At 37.4% G+C, this 21,120-nt stretch overlaps 1 protein-coding gene across 1 annotated transcript in view; it reads right to left on the bottom strand.

Moving 5' to 3' along the window:
• Positions 1 to 21,120, bottom strand: part of LOC120776918 — a 75,965-nt gene that overhangs the window by 9,565 nt on the left and 45,280 nt on the right. Inside the window, exons 14-23 of the mRNA XM_040107989.1 lie at positions 17,977 to 18,121; positions 17,321 to 17,415; positions 16,929 to 17,088; positions 16,717 to 16,814; positions 15,265 to 15,355; positions 14,756 to 14,869; positions 6,845 to 7,033; positions 6,272 to 6,429; positions 5,714 to 5,847; positions 1,285 to 1,394 (exon numbers count right to left, since the gene is read on the bottom strand). Coding sequence (XP_039963923.1) covers positions 1,285 to 1,394; positions 5,714 to 5,847; positions 6,272 to 6,429; positions 6,845 to 7,033; positions 14,756 to 14,869; positions 15,265 to 15,355; positions 16,717 to 16,814; positions 16,929 to 17,088; positions 17,321 to 17,415; positions 17,977 to 18,121 — 1,294 coding nt within the window. The remainder of the gene's footprint in view (positions 1 to 1,284; positions 1,395 to 5,713; positions 5,848 to 6,271; positions 6,430 to 6,844; positions 7,034 to 14,755; positions 14,870 to 15,264; positions 15,356 to 16,716; positions 16,815 to 16,928; positions 17,089 to 17,320; positions 17,416 to 17,976; positions 18,122 to 21,120) is intronic.

Genomic DNA, 21,120 nt, shown 5'->3' with positions numbered 1-21,120 from the left:
CTCAATTTACTCAGGAAGTACTTAAAGTTAAAATTAAGGACTCAGATTTTCAGAGAATTTTTGTTTTCAACATAAATCAAAATGTTTAAATGAAACACCCTAATACATATATAACCCTGTACCTACATTAAATAGTCTAATGTGTTACAAAACTATTATACTATGTACTATGTTGCAAGAAAATAAAAACCTACGGCTTTAGGTATCCTTCTGTCAGTTCGTGCGGTCTATAGCTTGAGCAAAAGTTGAGAAATTTTTATGAAACTTAATACACGTATCCCCTGTCACAGTTATGCCGAAATTCGACAATTCTCTAAATAAATACATCAAATGACTTTATAGAATCTGGTATAACATAAGAAAAGGAGCGTGACACTATGCACTTTGACATTCTATACCACAAGAACTACTAGCATTTTCATTTCACATACACAGTTTTAAGTTCCTTCAGATTATTATACTTGACAGTACATAAATTAAGCTTCAGCGAAGACATCGAAAAAATAATTTGCACAAATAGTATCTTCATGATATCCCACATCTTACCTAAATTTCAACCAAAATGGAACTAAAAATTTTGTAACCCCCAGAAACCCATATAGGAACCAGCACGTATATCTTACTTTACTTACTGCCAATATTTGAGTAATATTAAAGACAGCATACAGGTATGTTAGCATATTGTTCAGTGTGTTATAGTGTGCCCTCTGTCAATTCTTGAAAATATTTGCTTAGCTTTGATCTCTGAGTATAAAATGTACGGTTACAACCGAACTACGCTCTTTCTTACTTTTAAAAGCAAATTTGTTTATGGAAAGGAACTAATGATAAGGCGGCCGTCAGGAAGAAGATTCTGATTGAAGAATGGATTATGCGGAAACCACTTTTCCCTGTTCTAGCTATATGACGAGCAATTTAAAATTTGGGATAAGTGTATATTATTCAGCCTAAACATTTAAAAAATTGAAGCCTACGTGATTATGTGTAAAAAAATATTTATAAGCCATAAAGCGGTTTAACTTAATCAGAAAGATATGTGAAATATTGTTATTTTCTACACTGAACTTAGATTATAGTTTGCTCAGCACTTTCTCAAATTTTTTGTAAAAATGTCGCGTCACCTTGTGTATTGCCAGCGAACTTACTTCAATCTAGGCAAATTTTTTGTCCTCAAAGATACAATTTTTACATAAATGCATAGTTTTGGTTATAGAGAAATGTCATTGTGGTGAAAAAAAAGGTTAAAAATATGAATATCGAGTGTGTGTGTGTGCAAGTACTTACGTCGATATTTTTGTCCCGACTCAGAAAATGTTCCGCCACATGCACAGGCAATATATTCTCCAGCAGCTTGCGATTGTACGCCTGCAGATGTTCCATGTCCTCTTTCTCTTCTAAACAGCGCGCAGATTGTAACAACACAACAGGCGGGTACAGCGTTTTCCAAACCGACGTCGAAGCATAAAAGAGAAATTTGAAGAAAAATATGAATGAAAATATTTTTGCGCAAATATGAGCGATGGCAGAAAAATCGTACAAAAATATCAACGGAGAAATGTTGAAATGCGCACCGCTGCACAATATTTGCACATTTGTTCATGTGTGTGTATGCTTGTGTGTTTGAGTTTGCATGATTGACGCTGTTGCTTGGCTGCATCAGCATTTAAATATTGCGGAAAGTTGTGCAAATATATTTGATATTGTTGTTGTGTTTGGGTCGCCCGAAGGTTTCACTGCATTTCAATGGGGGGAGCAAGTGGAGGTCGCCCAAGCATTGGTGAATTGGTGGCTGCAATGGTGACATGAAAAGCGACGACGATGCTGCTGCTGCTGCAGAAATGGCTTACAGCTTGTGCGGTTCTCGGTATATTGAGTTGGAGTGACAGCTGTTGCCAACCTTTGCCGGTTAGTTACTGTTAGATTGACTTGGTGGCTGACGGCTTGACTGGCTCACTATGTGACTGGGAGTGACTGTCTGCATGCAAAGTAAATAAGAATTCTTGCGTTGCAGTTATGCAGAACGAACGTCATAAATAGTTGTCAGAGGGAATGCAATAATGTTGGCGCTGCGACAACTATGAGCGCTGCAACAATAATAAGCGTAACGCACGGCAGCTCTTTGATGCGTGGCAGAAGTCGCAGGAAAAGTCACAAATGTTTTCGCGCTTCTTTTCCTCTTTCAGTGTTTTGCCATGACACTTTTACATTTCGCTTTGCTTCTTTGTGGCAGTTTGCCGAGCTGTTTTACTCGTTGCTGCTTTGTAGCGAGGCGCCCGTAATTGAATTTCAATGGAAAGCGAAAAATAAAACCAACTGTAAACTACGCAGCTATAAGAAAAGCTGTGCTTCGAGCGTGGTACACCATGGTGTATACGCGACACCTAAATATTTAATTCAATATGTCTGCATGTAATGGAAGTTTGTGTAAAACTCAATTGTCGCAACTTTCGCAGTGTTTGCGCTACAATGCAATCTTAATTAGTTAAATGTTGGAAATCCACGTGGCAGGCGCAAATCTTCCCATCGCCTGGAAATTTTTTTTTTCCGAGAGAAATCGCAGTGGCAGACAACGCTGATAAATATTTAAAGCAGTGAAGTAGAATTTTATCAACAAAAGAATGCAAGTAAGAGAGAGCACATGAAGAGCAATAAGAGAAAGTAATCTTGCTCGCAAGAAACTTTAAAACATGTTTTATTATTTATACAACGATGTGTAGACTCAGACAAAAAAATAAAGGAGAGTGAAAATGCGTTTTGGTGCTCAAAGATTTTCCTTATTATCTTTTTTAGAAAATTTGCAATTATTATTGAAGCGCTAAGCTTCTAATTGAATATGCAAAGAACCAAAATCTAAACAAAACCAAAGCTACTTATAAGATATAGTGGTCTGATCTAGAAAATATGTTGGGACTATAACAATACATTTCTCTCTCTACCGAATTCGGCTAGCATCTTCCAAGCGGAAGTACTGGGCATAGAGAAGGCCTACGAAGCTCTATTGAGTAACTAAAAGAGGATACATAAAGCAGCAATATACACTCATAGCTCTCCTGGCATTGCAATGCAATTCTTGCTTAACTGCAAGACGGCAATGACCTCACTTGAAGACAAGCTCCACTTAGACTTGATCTGGGTTCCCGGTCACAGGAACATTTTCGGCAACGAAAAAGCAAATGATTTGGCAAAGGCAGGAGCTTTCCTAACCGAATTCGAAGCAGAGCTAATACCAAACTCCCTAGAATCGATCAGGAGAGAGCTCAATATACAATTTCCACAATTAGCAAATAACAGATGGAAAAATTTAACAAAATGCAATATAACTAAACACTTATGGCCAATATATGACAAGAAAAGAACTAACGACTTATTAAACAGGTCCCAAAAAAGTATCTACAGACTAACTCCTACCATAACAGGTTATTGACCATTTGGAGAACATGTGTTCAAAATGGGTATGCCCCACAACAACATCTGCCGAGGCTGCGAAATAGTAGGGAATAAGGAAACAATTTTCCACATTCTCTGTGAATGCCCCGCCATATTGCAGATCCGACACAGAACACTTTGCATCCATCAAGAACCAAACCTTGTCTACAAAAAGCATATCGGACATTAGTAAACCACAAAAGAGAAGAGAAGAAGGGAGGTTGCAAAATTTCAGATCGTCTGACGCGTATAAAAAAAACAACGCAAATAAAACTTCGCCTAATAAAGACTATAGCATTTTTTTATTACTTAGTCATTTCTTCTTCTTAATTGGCGTAGACACCGCTTACGCGATTATAGCCGAGTTAACAACAGCGCGCCAGTCGTTTCTTTTTTTCGCTGCGTGGCGCCAATTGGATATTCCAAGCGAAGCCAGGTCCTTCTCCACTTGGTCCTTCCAACGGAGTGGAGGTCTTCCTCTTCCTCTGCTTCCCCGGCGGGTACTGCGTCGAATACTTTCAGAGCTGGAGTGTTTTCATCCATCCGGACAACATGACCTAGCCAGCGTAGCCGCTGTCTTTAATTCGCTGAACTATGTCAATGTCGTCATATATCTCGTACAGCTCATCGTTCCATTGGATGCGATATTCGCCGTGGCCAATGCGCAAAGGACCATAAATCTTTCGCAGAATTGTTCTCTCGAAAACTCGTAACGTCGACTCATCGGTTGCTGTCATCGCCCAAGCCTCTGCACCATGTAGCAGGACGGGCATTATGAGCGACTTATAGAGTTTAGCTTTTGTTCGTCGAGAGAGGACTTTACTTTTCAATTGCCTACTCAGTCCGAAGTAGCACCTGTTGGCAAGAGCAATCCTGCGTTTGATTTCCAGGCTGACATTATTAGTGGTGTTAATGCTGGTTCCTAAATAGACGAAATTATCTACAACTTCAAAGTTATGACTGTCAACAGTCACGTGAGAGCCAAGTCGCGAGTGCGACGACTGTTTGTTTGATGACAGGAGATATTTCGTTTTGCCCTCGTTCACTACCAGACCCATTTTCTGTGCTTCCTTGTCCAGCCTAGAGAAAGCAGAACTAACGGCGCGGGTGTTGAGGCCGATGATATCAATATCATCGGCATACGCCAACAGCTGTACACTCTTATAGAAGATGGTACCTTCTCTATTTAGTTCTGCGGCTCGAACTATTTTCTCCAGAAGCAGGTTGAAAAAGTCGCACGATAGGGAATCGCCTTGTCTGAAACCTCGTTTGGTATCGAACGGCTCGGAGAGGTCCTTCCCGATCCTGACGGATCTTTTGGTGTTACTCAACGTCAGTTTACACAGCCGTATTAGTTTTGCGGGGATACCAAATTCAGACATCGCGGCATAAAGGCAGCTCCTTTTCGTGCTGTCGAAAGCAGCTTTGAAATCGACGAAGAGGTGGTGTGTTTCGATTCTCCTTTCACGGGTCTTTTCCAAGATTTGGCGCATGGTGAATATCTGGTCGGTTGTTGATTTTCCAGGTCTGAAGCCACACTGATAAGGTCCAATCAGTTTGTTGACGGTGGGCTTTAATCTTTCACACAATACGCTCGATAGAACCTTATATGCGATGTTGAGGAGGCTAATCCCACGGTAGTTGGCGCAGATTGTGGGGTCTCCCTTTTTATGGATTGGGCATAGCACACTTAAATTCCAATCGTTGGGCATGCTCTCGTCCGACCATATTTTACAAAGAAGCTGATGCATGCTCCCTATTAGTTCTTCGCCGCCGTGTTTGAATAGCTCGGCCGGTAGTCCGTCGGCCCCCCTTAGTCATTTACTATATATAAATACACAGAGTTCATGCTCCCTAAATGTTTGTGGTGCAAACTTTTGCAGTTTTACACTTGATCAACCACGCTTGCGAGAGCGTACCGGCTTTATATGCGCAACAACTTTTGAGAAGAGAAGTTTGCAATAACTGAAACATGGAATATTAAGTAGTCATTAACTTTTCCACCAGTTGCAACCATTGCAGTTGCTAAAATATAGGTGGAACTTTCACTAAATATGCAGTATTTTAGTAAGTTACGTATACGCACTGTTGAACTAAAATATTAACTCACGTTACGTATACGCCACTGCGCACTACTTTTGTGATTTCACCGCTGCAGCAGAAATTTCTTTAAAGTGATTAAGCCAACTCTTCAATTAAAGAAAACAGACGCCATTCCTCGGTGATTTGAGGCGAAAATCTTTGCAAATAATTACTTCACTTTCGCTGTGTGCCTTCGCTTACTCACCTGTGGCTTGTAATTTCCAAATGAAATCGAGACGATAAGTGGCCTCGGTCTGGTGACTGTGAAAAATCAGCGCCAACATGAATGCAAACAGGAAAATGAAATCAATTATGTAGCGCAGCAGAGCCTCCTCCATGCTGTTTGAAGGCATTGAAAAGTCAAGTCGGTTCGAATGGCAATCGGACCGTTCAATAAGAATCCAACGGTGTTGTTGGTGATAATTGTGGACACAAAGACACATGCAGTTTTCCGTTGCAGGCAAGATGTTAATTGTTGAGGAGAGTGCAGCGTTGATAAATAATCGGACAGTAGATTGAAGGCGAGTGCAATAATATATGAGGCACATGTTGAAAAGAGAACAGAAGAGGATCAATTATATTATTAAGTTGATTACATCACAAAGGTAAAGAGTATTGTAAATGGTGTACTTTGTTAAAAGTACTTTTCTTGTAAAAACTTTTATTATGAGAAATGGCTATAATATTAAATAAATCATTTCTTCGAAATATTTCAATGCTTGTCTCTGTCAATCGTAAGATTGTAATTGAAATTGATACTCACTCCAGCATGAAGCGCACATCCCTGCGCATATACAAATACAGCGAGAAACCGGTGTAAAAGGCAGCAACAAGCAGTAACAATACCAACTTCAATACAAGTCGCAACACCTGGTAAGTGGCACAAGTCATCATCGAAAGCAGCGTCAGTAGCAAGAAAGTCTGTCAAGTGCGAGTAAACAAAAACAACAAAGTGTGAGAGAGAGAGGTGACAAAGAGAAAAAAATTAAATATTAACATATCTCAAGTTGAGGGCAGAGTGTAGAGAGAAAGCGTTGTCTGAGTGGGCCTTAAGAAACTTATTGAACTACAAAAGGCAATCAATAAATAACGAGCAATAAGCTGCATCAATTTTTTTTATGGAAATTGACTGGCCTTGACGGACTTAATTGTATTACAACTTAAGTAAGTACTTGTGTTGCACTAAATGGCAAAGTTAGTATGATTCGAAAAATTTAATTTAATTTTTTTATTTATTATCCCTTTTTATTTTTTTTTTATAAATATTTTATATTTTTTTATACTTTTTAACTGTTATTATTGAAATGTTACTAATTAAATATAACCGTTTACTTACATTTATTGCCAAAAAATAATCACATCTAAAATCGTTCACACCGGGACTAGTCTCAAACGACACGAAATCACTATCGAAAGCAATTGCCTCAGCTGCTCTCGCTGTCGAATTGTCTGGGAATATGGGCTCACTAGTATGGCTACTAATTGGTGAAATTTCGAAATTTACACTGTAAAAGATTTCATATGCCTGTAAATAAAAAGAGAGATAAAAATTAATGGTTAATGAAATACATCTTAGACACAAATAATAATATATTATAAATTGTTTTGATTATAAAACATGAATAAAAAAACATTTATTTTAAATCTAGTTGGTCTAATATTGAATAGTCAACAAAGTATTTTCGTATTTTTAATTAAACTTAAACTTATTTTTTTATTTATAATGAACTTTAATGAACCAAAAATGTACCACTTTCGTCGACCACTTTTTGCCATTTTTCCGCTACAGACATTATTCCATCAGTGTAAAACTTTCCCGGTCTCTCGGCAAAAAACTGTGTCAAGTCATTTTCACAGGCTTCTCTTGAACCCAACTTTACTCCATTAAGGGAGTTCAGCATCGGTAATCCGATGGTAAAAGGTCAGGGCTATATTGTGGATGCACTAAACTTCCCAGCCAAGCTCTTCCAGTTTTTGCCGAGCCATCAAAGATGTGTGTATGTCTAGCGTTGTCCTGATGGAAGACGAAGCCCTTTCTGTTGATAAGTTCTGGCTGTTTTTTTCGATTGCTTGCTTCATTCTCATCAATTGTTGACAGTAAAATGTAGAATGAATCGTTCGACCTTTCCAATTCCACCAAAAACTCAGAATAACCTTGGCCATTGGCCAATCCGACCATTTGTTGAGCTTCAGCACGCTTGGACCATGATCTTTTTCGCACATCATTTTCGTATTTTATCCATTTATCGTTTCCTGTTATTATATAGTCCGCTTCAGAAATAGTCCGATTTCGTTTCATTTCAGCAAAGAATCGCAGATGTTAATTCGGTCCATTAAATTTTTCACAGACAATTCATGTGGTACCCAAACATTGAGCTTATTTTTGTAGCCAGCCTTTTGTAATGGTTCAGAACCGTTTTCAGATGAGTGCTAAGTTCTTTAGCGATGTCATGGCTGCCTATGTGCCAGTTCTGCTCAACATTTTCCATAATTTCATCGACTTTTTCAACGATAGGTCGACCAGAGCGAGGTTCATCTTTCACCTTGAAATTTCCAGAGCGGAAGCGTGCGAACCATTGTTGTGCTACACGATTCTTCATTATTTTCACTCATTTTTGAACAGCTGTAACTTTTTTTCAACTTCCCCGAATTCCATTTGTTTTTGGTTAAATGAAGCTGAAGACCTCACCTTTCCAACACTTTATGGTATGACACAATTGATGCCAATAGAACAGCTATTGCCAAAATACGAAAATATTCGATTTTTCGACTATCCAACATATGGCAATATTTAACAGTTTGTATGAATTTCCGATTTCTTTGATGTTCCAACAGCTAATTGAAAAGTATCGCGATATCTGCGGCGATAAGGTTTATTCCGTTCGAGGTGTTGAGCTCCCCTCTTAAAGAAAAAATAGCCCATCTGACCACGAGTATGATCGTAAGGCGCATTGAGAAATGCCGCATGACACATTTAATTAATCGTGTGTTTGGCAATTACGAAGAGCAAATGACTGCAAAGAATTTCACACTCATCGGAAACAAAGTTTTTATAAATCCCGTGCGGAAACTACTTGCAAACAGTGGCTTTATGAAGAACAACATAATAATAAAAAAAACTATAACAACAACAGCAAAATAGGGGAAAACATCGAGGCCACAGGAGCCAGCAAGTTGCCATAATAGAACTTTCATTAAAACTCTATAAAACGGTGATAACAACTAAGATGGCACACTCTTAAGCCAGAAGAGCAAAACAAGGTTTCTTTGTTGTTGTAAACGAAAGCTATTATGGCTGAATGTTTGTAGTAAAGAGCGCAAACTTTGCGTAAATTCTGTTGAAAGCACACATTAATGGGCTCCGTTGACAATTTGTACGTGGTGCGACATGCAATACCGTTAGACGACCAATTTGCGTATCACACTATCGCTCTTACTCCCACTCTTGCTAACATTAGTGCCGCTATTAGCAGCTTCGTGCCACAAATAAAATGGCGCAAATCTTTATGAAGGCATTTAATAGATGACGCGCAGAATCTTTAAGAATGAATGCAGTCCAACTATATTTTAAGATATTTTAAGTAAAATGGCCGAGATAAATGCAAACTGTGAATATCAAAATTGTTTAACAAAGGAGGATTAAGTTAAAGAATCATTGTATGGGTCGTGAATTGTTCTGCCTGGAGCCTGGAGAAAAGAATTTAATACTCGTCTTTTTTGGCTTTTGGAGGCTTAATATACTGAGGTTGTCTTTTATATTTCAGGACTTAGCTAGTGTTGCAATCTGGCAACTCACGTTTTGACGTATGGGTGCTATTTTTGTTGCTTACAGTAACTTAAAAAATTCATCTCAGCCAAAAAATGAAATTAATTCGCCAAGTTTTCGCGCGATTATTTTTTAAGGCTTTCAAGTTAACTCTTAACAGTAACAGTGCACTTAATTCAACTTTTGAGGATGAAGCTCCATCAAAGACCAATGAATATCGATGGTGTGGTGAAATCAATCAAGATCGTAGTTCACTCAGACACGAATTTCATGAAGGTCGTCCAAAATCAGTTGTTACATGAAAGCTTGACTGTAAAGCAATTTGTCCACGTTGGAACCCACACAATGTGTCAATTTTAGAAAAAGACCCCAGCCGATTGGTCAAGAGAAATGGTAAAACCTTATTGTAGCAGAGCTTCGAAACACGTCTATGACATCGTAACAGGTAGAAATCGAGGATTTTCGAAAGTAAACAGCACGGGCTGTATGGCAATGATAAGCCAAGAAAAGCCGAATCTAACAAAAGCTGTTCGAGAACGAAGCATTTCCAAGCAAATGGTTATTTTTTTTTTTAAACTGGACAGGATGCAACCATACCACTAGAAGTTGGGAATATTGATAAATCAGGAAAACCAACGGCCAAAAATGCGATCTCGCAGACATCACCTCAATCAACTGCATTTTTGAACACATAAAACATCGATTGGATGAGCAATACACCGTGAAGTGTTGACTTGGCATCGAATGACTTTTTTTTACTCTCGTACGAAACAATAAACGAAGAGGGAAACGTTTTTCGAGACCTTAAGAGGCGGTTGATGTGTTCGGAAAGCATGTTTTGAAGATATCTCAATCGGAGTGACAAAAGTGAGTTGACAATTGATTCAAACGCATGCTAAAGTGTATTAATCTTATCAGATAATAATTAGAAAAAAAGTAAAGCAATATTCGATGATTAAAATTTGTTTTTGTTCTCTGATCTCGTAAAATAAAAGGCAACCCTCCTATTAGACTAACGCAATATATGAATTCTATTACAAATCAAATTTTGTTGAAATATGTCTCCTTTAGTTCTGGGTGAAGTTGTCTTAAAACTTTTAGAGCGCTTCGTGCTTTCGACATGATAAACCCACATATTTGACATTTTGGTTGATGAGCTACGAGCTTTCTACCATTTTCGACCGGCTGATGAAATTTCATAACAAAAGCGAGCATCAGCAAAATAAGTTTTTAAGAAATTTTTTTCAAAATCAAACAAGTATAACTGTAGATCAAATACAAAACAAAGAAATACACAAAAAAGTTTCAGCGGAGAATTTGCAACAGGCAACGGAAAAGATTTATGTGAATTAAGTGCCATATAAACGTAGGTCATTTGCTCTAAGACTATTAGAAATGCCATTCGAGTGCCAACAACAAACAACAACAAGTGTGCTCGTTAGCTTTGACACAAGTGTTGCTTCCTGCTCTTGATGGCTCCTCCTTTGACATTGTGCGATTAAGTGTACATTTAAGTGCGTTTGTGGACTCAAGTTTTTCTAAGTATAATAAGTAAAGACCGTGTAGGAAAGCCAGAACACATTGTCATTACAACTTCAAAAATACTTTTTCTCAAAATTTTATTACGAAATAATTTAGTCTCATAAAGAGTACACCCAAAACACTGGCACGATTACGATTCTTTCGGCGCCGCGATGATGGTACGGATGGATAGAGGAGGTCCTCAGGATTAAAATATGTATGCGCATATACTGTCTCAGACTCATAGTTTTCGAGATATTTCACTTTCAAGTTCCACAATTTTATATGCAATTCACTCTTATTTTGTTTTGTTTTATTTTTCTTTACATGTCATGACAAATACCGCCGAAAGAATCGTAATATTGCCAAAACACTTATTTGACATAAATATTCAAGTAAAACAAATTTATTCGCAAATGCCTTCTTGGCGACTCAGTCAAGTTAAAAACTCTGAGTTGCACAAGTCACACTTCACGACTCTTCACATGCGTCAGTGGTACAGCTGTTGGTCAACGGCTCTAATGACTGATAAGATATTTTTGCTTGACTGTGATTAAGACGCCAACGTCTAAAGGTTAATGTGTGGTCTAACCAATTTGCCACAAAAACGGAAAGAGAAACAACAAATTGCAACTGTAAACGAAAAGTGGCAAGGCAAAAATGAAAAAACACCGTTAGTCATTTGTGTAACAACATTTTGCTTACAAATCAAGTGGAATAGTGAGAAGAAAAGTTTGACAGCAATGTGTCTACCGCTCCAAGGTTTTCCCACACATACTTTAGCACACTTTTGGGCGCGCACAACGCACTGCGTGTGTGTTGTGTAGATTTTCTGAAGTTATGTGGGCATAAGGCCAAGGGCAAAGTGTTTGTTGCGGCGGTGAAACCTTAATGGAAAAACTTTTGCCGCTACATGAAATTTTAACACAGACTTTGTTGTATCTTTTTTGTTTTCACTTCTTTATATGTTTGTTTACACAATATGCCTAAACATACATAAAAAGTATATACATATGTTGGTAGTCGTATTTGTCAATAGATGTTGTTGCAGTCGTATATCTCCAGTGCTACCAATCACGTTATGTTATACCACATAGTGTTGAAAAGGTGAGATTTTAAGCTTCATTTACATACATCAACGAGTCAAGAGTGACATTTCTAAACTTAATGAGGATTTTCAGTAGTAAAATGTTGTTATTATTTACCATTTAGGATAAATAAGCAACGAAGTTTTGATTCAGTGAAAAAGAGGATTTTACTTGTAACTTTTGCCGTAAATATATTCTTAGCACAAAGAACGTGTGATTCTCGCACATGAATTGAAGGGCTGGCACCATCGGGTTCATATGTGTGATCAGAATCAAGAGTGATAAACATCACTTTATATTTAAATATATGGTGTAAACTTTTCTTTCGCCGCAACATTATACACACACCCAAAATTCGTACACACACACACAACATTTTTGTATGCTTCCACCGAACATACGAATTGTTCATATCGAAATTGAGGTGTTACAAATTGATATATGCTCCCTTCAAATTGAAATGGTAATGTAAATTTTCATACAAATCCAAAAGCGCCATTTCGGAACTTTCACATTTGCTTTGCATAAATGCATAAATATGTGCCAAAGTACTCGGCAGCACCGCCGTGATACACCTCGCACTGCTTACTGTTTATCTTTCTATTTAGATAATGGTGTACATAATATATATATAAATATACATAAGTATATAAACGCATGCTCTTTCACTTATTTACTTAAGCACACGCTCGCCTGCCAAGTGCCATGTGTCGAAGACACGACTCAAGTCGACTAAGACTTTTGCTTTCATCCGGCGGTAAGCCTCCAGACTTCAATTGCAAAAGTATTATATTAAAGTAAATCAACGATTTTTGGAACAAAGCTGGCAATGTCTCAAGTTAAGAGATTTCTTAGCGTCATTGTTTACTTTAACAACATGAGCAATATATGTACATAAATATTAAGAAAGCATCAATCATATATGAACCAAATGGAAAAAAGTTATATTGCAATGTTATAGGTAATAGCAATATATATATAATTTGGTTAAAAAAAAAACCTCAAAATTTATATGAAATTTTCAAATAACACAGTTTTTACTTTTGCCCAAAAAATTTTTTTATTCACAAAGTTAGGTGTAAACTTACTTTCTTATGTCCCAAACATACTTTATATTACATTATTACATTAGTAATAAGCCGTATTTCGATTAAAAATCGAAAAAAAACGAATTTTCATTAAAAAAATCTCTCATCAAAATTTCAGAATTTTTTAAAATCAGTAAAAATTTTTTCGGTGAAATTAGTACATTCTGATGTCCTGAAAAAAATATACATTACTAAGAAAAGTTTTGTCAGAAAATTCAAAAAACACCCACGTATTAATATTATTTCACTTATTACCATTAAAGGAACAACAGAAAAACACGTCATTATTAATTCTTCCGTAATATTTTTAACCAACATTCCCTAAGATATTTTGAAGGAACAATTTGGTCAAATTATGCGAACGATTTTATTTTTCCCTCTAAAATAGATCGAGTTGTTGCTTCTCGCTTAACTTTTGCTCACAATTTTGTATGCGGAATCATTGCGAATGTTGGAAAAGGCTGCCAGTGCTTTAGTTTTTTTCAAAAATCTACAAGTAGAACAAAGCCTTTAAAAATGGTCGAGATATCGTTGAGGATATGCTTGTTCTGGGCGACCTTCGACCTCTTGAATCCCCACGCAAGTGTTGGAGATATGACAAGTGAGCAACACATACATCTCTCGCTATTCCGTCTGAAGATAGCTTGGGAATGAAACGCGTTCTTGCTCGACTAGTCTCGATAAAGCTGATTTAAAAAAAAAAAAAAGTACCATAAACAGGTCACTTTGGACATGCTTGATCGTGCGAATTCCGATCATATATTCATAAAGGCCATTGTAACTGCCGATGGGAGATTGGTTTATGATTTTGAAATGCAAGCAAGTCAACAATAATCGGAATGAAGGGAAAAAACGAGTCGAAACCAAGAAAATCACGCCAAAGTCGCTCAAAAATCAATTTGATGCTCATTTTTGTTTTTCGTGGTTCAGTGTATCCTGAATTTGTTCCGGAGGTGATCATCTGCCCGTAAGGAGTTTTATTTGGCTGTATTGAAACGTTTACTTGAGAACATCCGTCGAAAACGGCCGAAATTTGTGGAAGAACAATTCATGGATTTTACATGATGACGCACGATTATGACCGAATTTAAAGCGAAAAACATATCAAAACCCTCGATCAACCACCGCATTCGCCAGAGTTGGCTCCGTGTGATTTTTTTTGTTCCTCAAACTGAAATTGCTTCTCCATGGAACCTGTTTTCAGTCAATCGAAGAGATAAAACAAAATTCGCTTAAGAAACTGAAAGCCATCGCAAAAATTGCTTATGAAAAGTGTTTCGAGGACAGGAAAAATCGTTGGCATAAGAGTATTATATCTGGTGGATATTATTTTAAAGGCGACAAAATGAACATTGACGAATATTGGAATGTTTTGCGTTTTATTTCCTAGGTACTTTTATGTCACAATATATACCAAATAAATTATTGTTGATTGTTGTTGTTTGAAAATAAAAGCACGTATTTTTTGATAACTAACTCAAAGTTGCCAAAATCGAACAAATGTTTTTGACACCAATACTTTTTAACAAACTGATGGTATTAATTTTACAAAATTCCAGCTGAAATTTAATTGAAATAAAGTAGCGAAAGGTATTCATTTTCAAGTCATGCCTTCAAAGAGTTTTCCCCCCAAGAATTTTATAAATTGTTGAAAACAAATAACAGCAAACAAAAACAGCAAGTATACTAAAAATATTTACAACAACATGCATTTAAAATCAAACAACTCGTTGGGGAGAACGTACACAGAGACCATAATCAATGCACACATATTTGCTACTCACCATTGTCAATATGGTCGTGAGGGCAATCAGCGTAACGGTTAAAAAAGCAAAACACTGCGCCAACAAGCGATCGCTATGAATACGTGAAGAGAATCTCTTGACGCCAATCGGTAGCTGCAAGTAAACACAACAACTGAGAATTGTAACGGCTTCAACAAATGCGCAATCATATTTTATTTGCATATGTAAATGTATGTGTGTGTGTGTGTGGGTGTATTGTTTTAGCATATAACTGTACACAGGCAGAGCAAAGTTGCTGGTATCAAATTGAATAAAACGGTATTTCCAATGTAATTCGATTTGCGCACTAATGGTGTGGACAAAACACCGATGTAGCTAAGCACAAATGTAGGTATGTACAGATATTTAAATGCAGAAGTTGGCAATGTACTTTAATCTAACAACATTTGATATTGCAAGCGCACTCATCAAGGTGCGAGTGTCTGTATGTATTGAGCTATATGAATGTGAATTTTTAATGCCACTTGGCTGCCATGGCGTATACGTACTTTCATATTGATCACATGCGCGGCGACGAGCAGCGAAATCAGCAGCACAACAACAATTGTCGCACATGAGGTGATGACTGTGAGTAAATTCCTGAAAAGAAAAATTTCAATATTTTGTTAAGGATCAATACGTGGGATATGAAAAGATTTTAAAATACGTAAATATTCTATATCACTATTTAAATTAAATCTGTTTCTGAGAAATTTAGAAAAACGAGAACTAATATTTCTCGATAAGATTATGTAGTTGAGTCCATGAATTTTAATATAAAAAACAAGCCCATTATGTTATATGGAGTCTTTATGTGGTCTAGAAATGTCCACACTTGCAAAGCAACTCGAAAGCGTTCAACGGGCGGCGCTCATCAGCATTTGTCGAACACTAAAGTCCACTCCAAACATGGTACTCAAAGCGATCTTGCACATAGTGGCCGTAAACAACGTCGGAAGGTGTATGACTGCAATAGTTACTATTAGACTCAGAGAATGCGTGTTCCTAAAAGAACACGTGTCTGAATACTCGAGAATTCTCACACACTTTGATTTCTTACCGGATCACTTGGATCATAGAGTCGCCAAACCGAACTGTTGCGGCTCTTCTCTGCCCATATACCGTCAAGGGAGTTGTGGGTGGGAAGAAGCCAAAGGGAAGAGAGAGACAGTGAGCTTCTTTACGGTGAGTTAAAACTTAAGGGGAAGGTTGGTGGAGGGGTTTGTAGTCAGGAGCTCGCTATCAACTCCTGCTTAAGACTTCCTGACTACTGCAATGTTTTCCAAGTCGACCTTCAATAGCATCGAATGTCTTTGTTATAAGACTGGTAAAGGTGTCAGGCTACAATCAAATCGCAGAAATGGTAAAGCTGATGAATTAACAGGGAAAGGCACCCTAGAAACGCTATCGGTAGAATGGAGCTGTGTCGGTGCTTCCGTATCCTCTTGTGTTCTACTACTAGATAGCTGAGCTTCGCGGAAGATTAGCCATCGATACATGCGCTGTCGCAAAAGCCTTTTAATCCAACATCAATTGCAAGTAATCTAGTAATATTTTTGCTCTCAGTACGACTAACCTCTCCCTAGTTGTGGGACTTTTACCAAGCCATTCCCTATTGGCGCCCATGCCGTAAGGCAGGGAATCTTACCAGACTCAGATCTGCTTTTGAAGTTGAAAGTGCATACCTACAGACATCCCACCGAATTGACTACTAAATGTTTTGCTAATTTATAAGTTCGAACACAGCAGTCCACATGCGATCTCTGTATATCATCCATCTAACCTTACAGTCCTGTCGTCATTAATAGCATTATATTCAAAAACTTTTTTAACAACTAGCATTCTAGAAGTTTACTTTCATTATATTAATTTAATAAATTATAGTCGAAAAAAAAATGTTTGCTATCTCTTAAAAGTACCAAAACTCTACCACGAAAATAAAGTACTATACTGCAACTTACGGTTTAAATACAGAAAGTCTTATGAGTGTCGTGGCAATCAGCACAATGAAGCTACAGTAGAAATATACACCCAGCATGCGATCCGGTTCCGAACCATACTGAAAATAAAAGAGACAGTGCAAAAAATAACATAAAAGTTCGCACCATAAATAATAAATATGATTCAATTTAACACACATTTTGTAGTCAGAAGTGTTTTCTTGTTATATTACCTTCTTTTCCAGCGCTTCGTCCTTGAAGGACAACAACACCGACTGACAATGCTCCGCACGCAAATGGTCAATGCTACGCGCATCAATCGCACGCATCAGATACTCGTTCACCTCGTCCTCCGGATCCTTGGCACCCTCCGAACTGTCGCCGAAGCCAAATCTGTTAAGATTTTCACACATTCATTACTTGGAACAATTTTCGAATTCAAGAAATGAGAATTCACAGAAAAATGGGTGAAAAGCAATGAAAGCAAAAATGGAAGGTTAGCAAAACGGGAAAGAAAGTAGGGCAGCTTACAAAGGTTGGTGTATAAAATTGAGCTGTTCGAATGCCAAATCATACCTATTGCGTATCTGAAAATAAGTATGTGTGTAGGTGTGCGTGTACTCACTTGGAGGTATTCTTCTGTGCGCTAGCATGTCCCATCATTCGCAGCTCCTTCGAAATATTGCCGTTCACCTGCAGTCGGTTGCGTGATTTCTTGTGCTGCAAACACACATACACACGCACACCAACACGCCAACACGCCAACATGAAAATAGAAAATATTTATAATGTGTTTTGTTATAAAAAAATTGCGTTCGTGAGAATGTGTGTCGCACAGCTTCCCATGTGACACAGGTGCTTCTCTATGCATATATGTATATGTAAGTTGTATTATATGTATGTATATGTGTGCGTATGTGTTATTGTGCTCGCACTGTGTTTCTTATTCTATTTCCGTTGTTATTTTAGGCGTTTATTTCTTTGCCTTTTGACGCTTTGCATAACCCGCCCGCCCCACGGGCTTGCAACCCTGTGTCTGTGAGTTTGTATGCGAACAATCATGTAAAGATATAACTTATTTAGCATATACGAGTATTCGGTTGCGCCGCTGGAAACACGCACGTACACCTGTGAGTGTGTGCGGTCATGCGTGTGCAACACGTGCCCCGTGTCGAAGGGCTGGCGGTCGTGTTCACAGATTTGCAATCGTCAAAGAACTACTTCTTTATTTATTGGTACATTTTTGTATATATTTACACACACATACACGGCTACACTTACCGGTCGATAAATATCACCTGGCACTATGAGATACGTTTCGATTTGATGATCCTTCAGATATGTGTTGCGCTCCGCTCCTTTGCCCTCCTCCACTTCGTAATCGCCATCCAAGCACTTGAGCGTCTCCTTGGTGATGTGCACGCGTCTGTGTGTGTGTGTGTGTGAGTGCCGAGTGTAAGTGGGAGAGAGGATATGAAAAGTTATGTTAATAAGAAAATTGCCACAAATGAAACAAATTGGATAAAGTCACAAATTTCTACTTGATAACGTACATAATTTCCACACAGACAACCATATGAGTAGATATACATATACATAAATATATAAAATAGGAATTTGAATTTCACTTGACCTTCTTCACATTTGAGTGCGGTCAAATATTACCAAATTATGCTCAATTTAAATTCAAATATTAGATAATATCTATTTGCGATGTAATTAAGTATCTCAAAGCAATTTTGCTTATGTGTGTGCCTTGAATTGAAACCAAAAAGTTACGATAGATGGCGCTGATTTTAAATTAGTTAATTTAAATGATGTTTCTGAATAGTTCATACAATAATTTTGATAAAAATTCTAAAACTAAAAAATTATCTGACTACTGTAAGAGATAGTTGAATAAATATATTAATATTTAACACATTCATATTATAATTTATTGGTTATTGGGGAAATAACTAGAAAGAGAAAGAGGGAGAAAAGGTTTGGATTTCAAAAATACAATATTAATCGTAGGAAAAAAAAATTTATGGAATGCCTTGATTACTCGATGTGGGGCTAACCGAAACTCTCTATACTACCGAAAAGTTTTAGTTAGGGGCCGGCTTGAGCATCAGGCTTACACTTTTTCTTTCCATATAAAATGTCAGGAACTTCTCTCCAGAACTTTTTGAAAACTTAAGAAACCAACAAAATCTGTTTGCAGAACTCCAGCTAGTAGACATCTTAGATTTTGTTTTTGGATACTTTAACATTATGTGTTTATATTTCTTATAAGTAATAAAATAGAAGAAGGATTGTTTATCAACTGTTAGAGCTTTTTGTAAATCGAGCATTGGATTTCCAAGACAACGATATAGACATTTCAACATACGATAGAATTAGTCTTAGAAAAGAGGTGAGAGATGTTTTCATAATCAGTCGCCTGGCAGCTAAGCGTTGAAAAGAACGTCTTTTGGGCAGATTTTAGCATAAAGGTAAAAATATATGTAATTGGTTTTTTCAATATGGACACTACAATAGTGAACCGATAGGGTCAGCAAACGACGTCATATTTTTTCCCGCTCTTTTGACATTTCTCTTCAGTTCTCCAACAACGAATCGAAATTATTAAAATTTACTTTAAGAGCGCTACGCCAAATTTATGGTCATCTTAATCGTCCTGTCAGATCAACAATTGAGCATCTATAGGAAAAATTTGAATCCAGAGCAACAGTACAAAATGTTAACTTGTCAGTGAGACAACGTAGGGACCGTAGTGTCGAGAATATTGCTGCCGCTAATGCAATAATTGAGGAAGACCCAGATCAGGCTCTCATACATCGTTGTCAAGCGTTGGGCATCTCTGTGACATCGTTTTGGCGAATTTTGCAAAAATATCTTGGCTTATATCCCTACAGGATCAAATTGACACAAGAACTGAAGCCGCTTGACTACCAGAATCGTCGAATGTTCGTGAATGGGGCTGAGCAACAACCTGAAAACTATCCTTATTTTGATCGAAAAATCATCTTCAGCAATGAGGCTCATTTCTGGCTGAATACTTTCGTCAATAAGCAAAATATGCGTTAATGGTCAGATAGCAATTCACACGCTCTACATGAGTCACTATTGCATCCCGAAAGAATTAGGGTTTGGTACGGTTTATGGGCCGGCGGCATCATTGGAACTGTGAATGGGAATCGCTTCTGCTCAATGATAACCTAATATTTTGGCCTGAAATAGATGATATGGACTTGAACAATATGTAGTTCCAACAGGACGGCGCCACAAGGCACACAGCGAATGTCACAATCGATTTATTGAAAACCAAGTTTGGTTTGGCCCCGTTAGACTATTTCCTGTTGGGCTACGTCAAGTCTACAGTCTATGATAACAATCGTCGCTAGATTTATAAACTTCGTATGAATATCGAATGTGAAACTGCACCAGTATCGGCCGATTCATGCTTGAAAAGCAAATATCCTGGTTTCTTTGACGTAAAAAGACATTTTGAGGTAGAGGAACTGAATATATTTTCAGTTACACGCTTTCGTGCCTTTATGAGGAACAAGTCCTATTCATCTGTTCTTCACAAACAATGTAAGAGCACTTTTAGGTAGACTCCTTGAGATCAGCTGCGGCCGCTTTCTTGGTTATTCGCATAGTGGTTACGAAGTGCTGAAAGCGGGGTTCTTGGTACTCTTAAAGGCAAACTCCAAGCGTTATTTTGTTGCAATGACTAACCACTATTATATATTATTTTAAAAACCGTTTAGTTGAAGGCAATATCCACCACATAAATTTAAAAATCGTCATTGAAAGCACAGCGAAGACAGGGAATGGTGAAATGGCAAAACGCAATAAACCACAGATTTCAAGGAATAAAAACACAGCGCAGCAACTGCGCCATCTACTCCATTAGACAATGCTAATATAACGGGATTGCAATGCATTTCAGCACATAAATAAACAGAAGTGACAAAGCAATAACCGCAAAAGTACAATCTCTGGCGGTGAGGCATCTTTGAGCTTGGCATATGCTTCTATCTAAAAATAGTACTTTATATATTCTTAATGATATTAAATATCGATTTTACATACAAAGCTATAATTTACATGCATATGTATGGTAAAAAATGATATCCATTATGATCTTACCCACACAAATATCGAGTGAGAAGTGCTAAGCGTAATTAAGACGAATTTTAATCGCGCATTTATGAAGCAAACCGAACAAATTTTAACGCAAAGAAAAAATAATTTTCCTTGAAGAATTAAAAACTTGTATAAAAAGTTGCTTTGCTGAAGAATTATCGGACTTTAATGGCGCAACCTCGTCAACTGTTGCACACCTAATTTTTTCTTAAGTCGCAAACTTTGAACTAAAGCTTTTTGAGGCCATGAGATAAAAACGCAGAATTAATTTCAAACTATGCAAAAGGA

Source organism: Bactrocera tryoni, chromosome 5 (genome assembly GCF_016617805.1).
Source record: "Bactrocera tryoni isolate S06 chromosome 5, CSIRO_BtryS06_freeze2, whole genome shotgun sequence".
Classification (NCBI taxonomy): domain Eukaryota; kingdom Metazoa; phylum Arthropoda; class Insecta; order Diptera; family Tephritidae; genus Bactrocera; species Bactrocera tryoni.
This window is presented reverse-complemented; position numbering and strand designations above follow the sequence as displayed.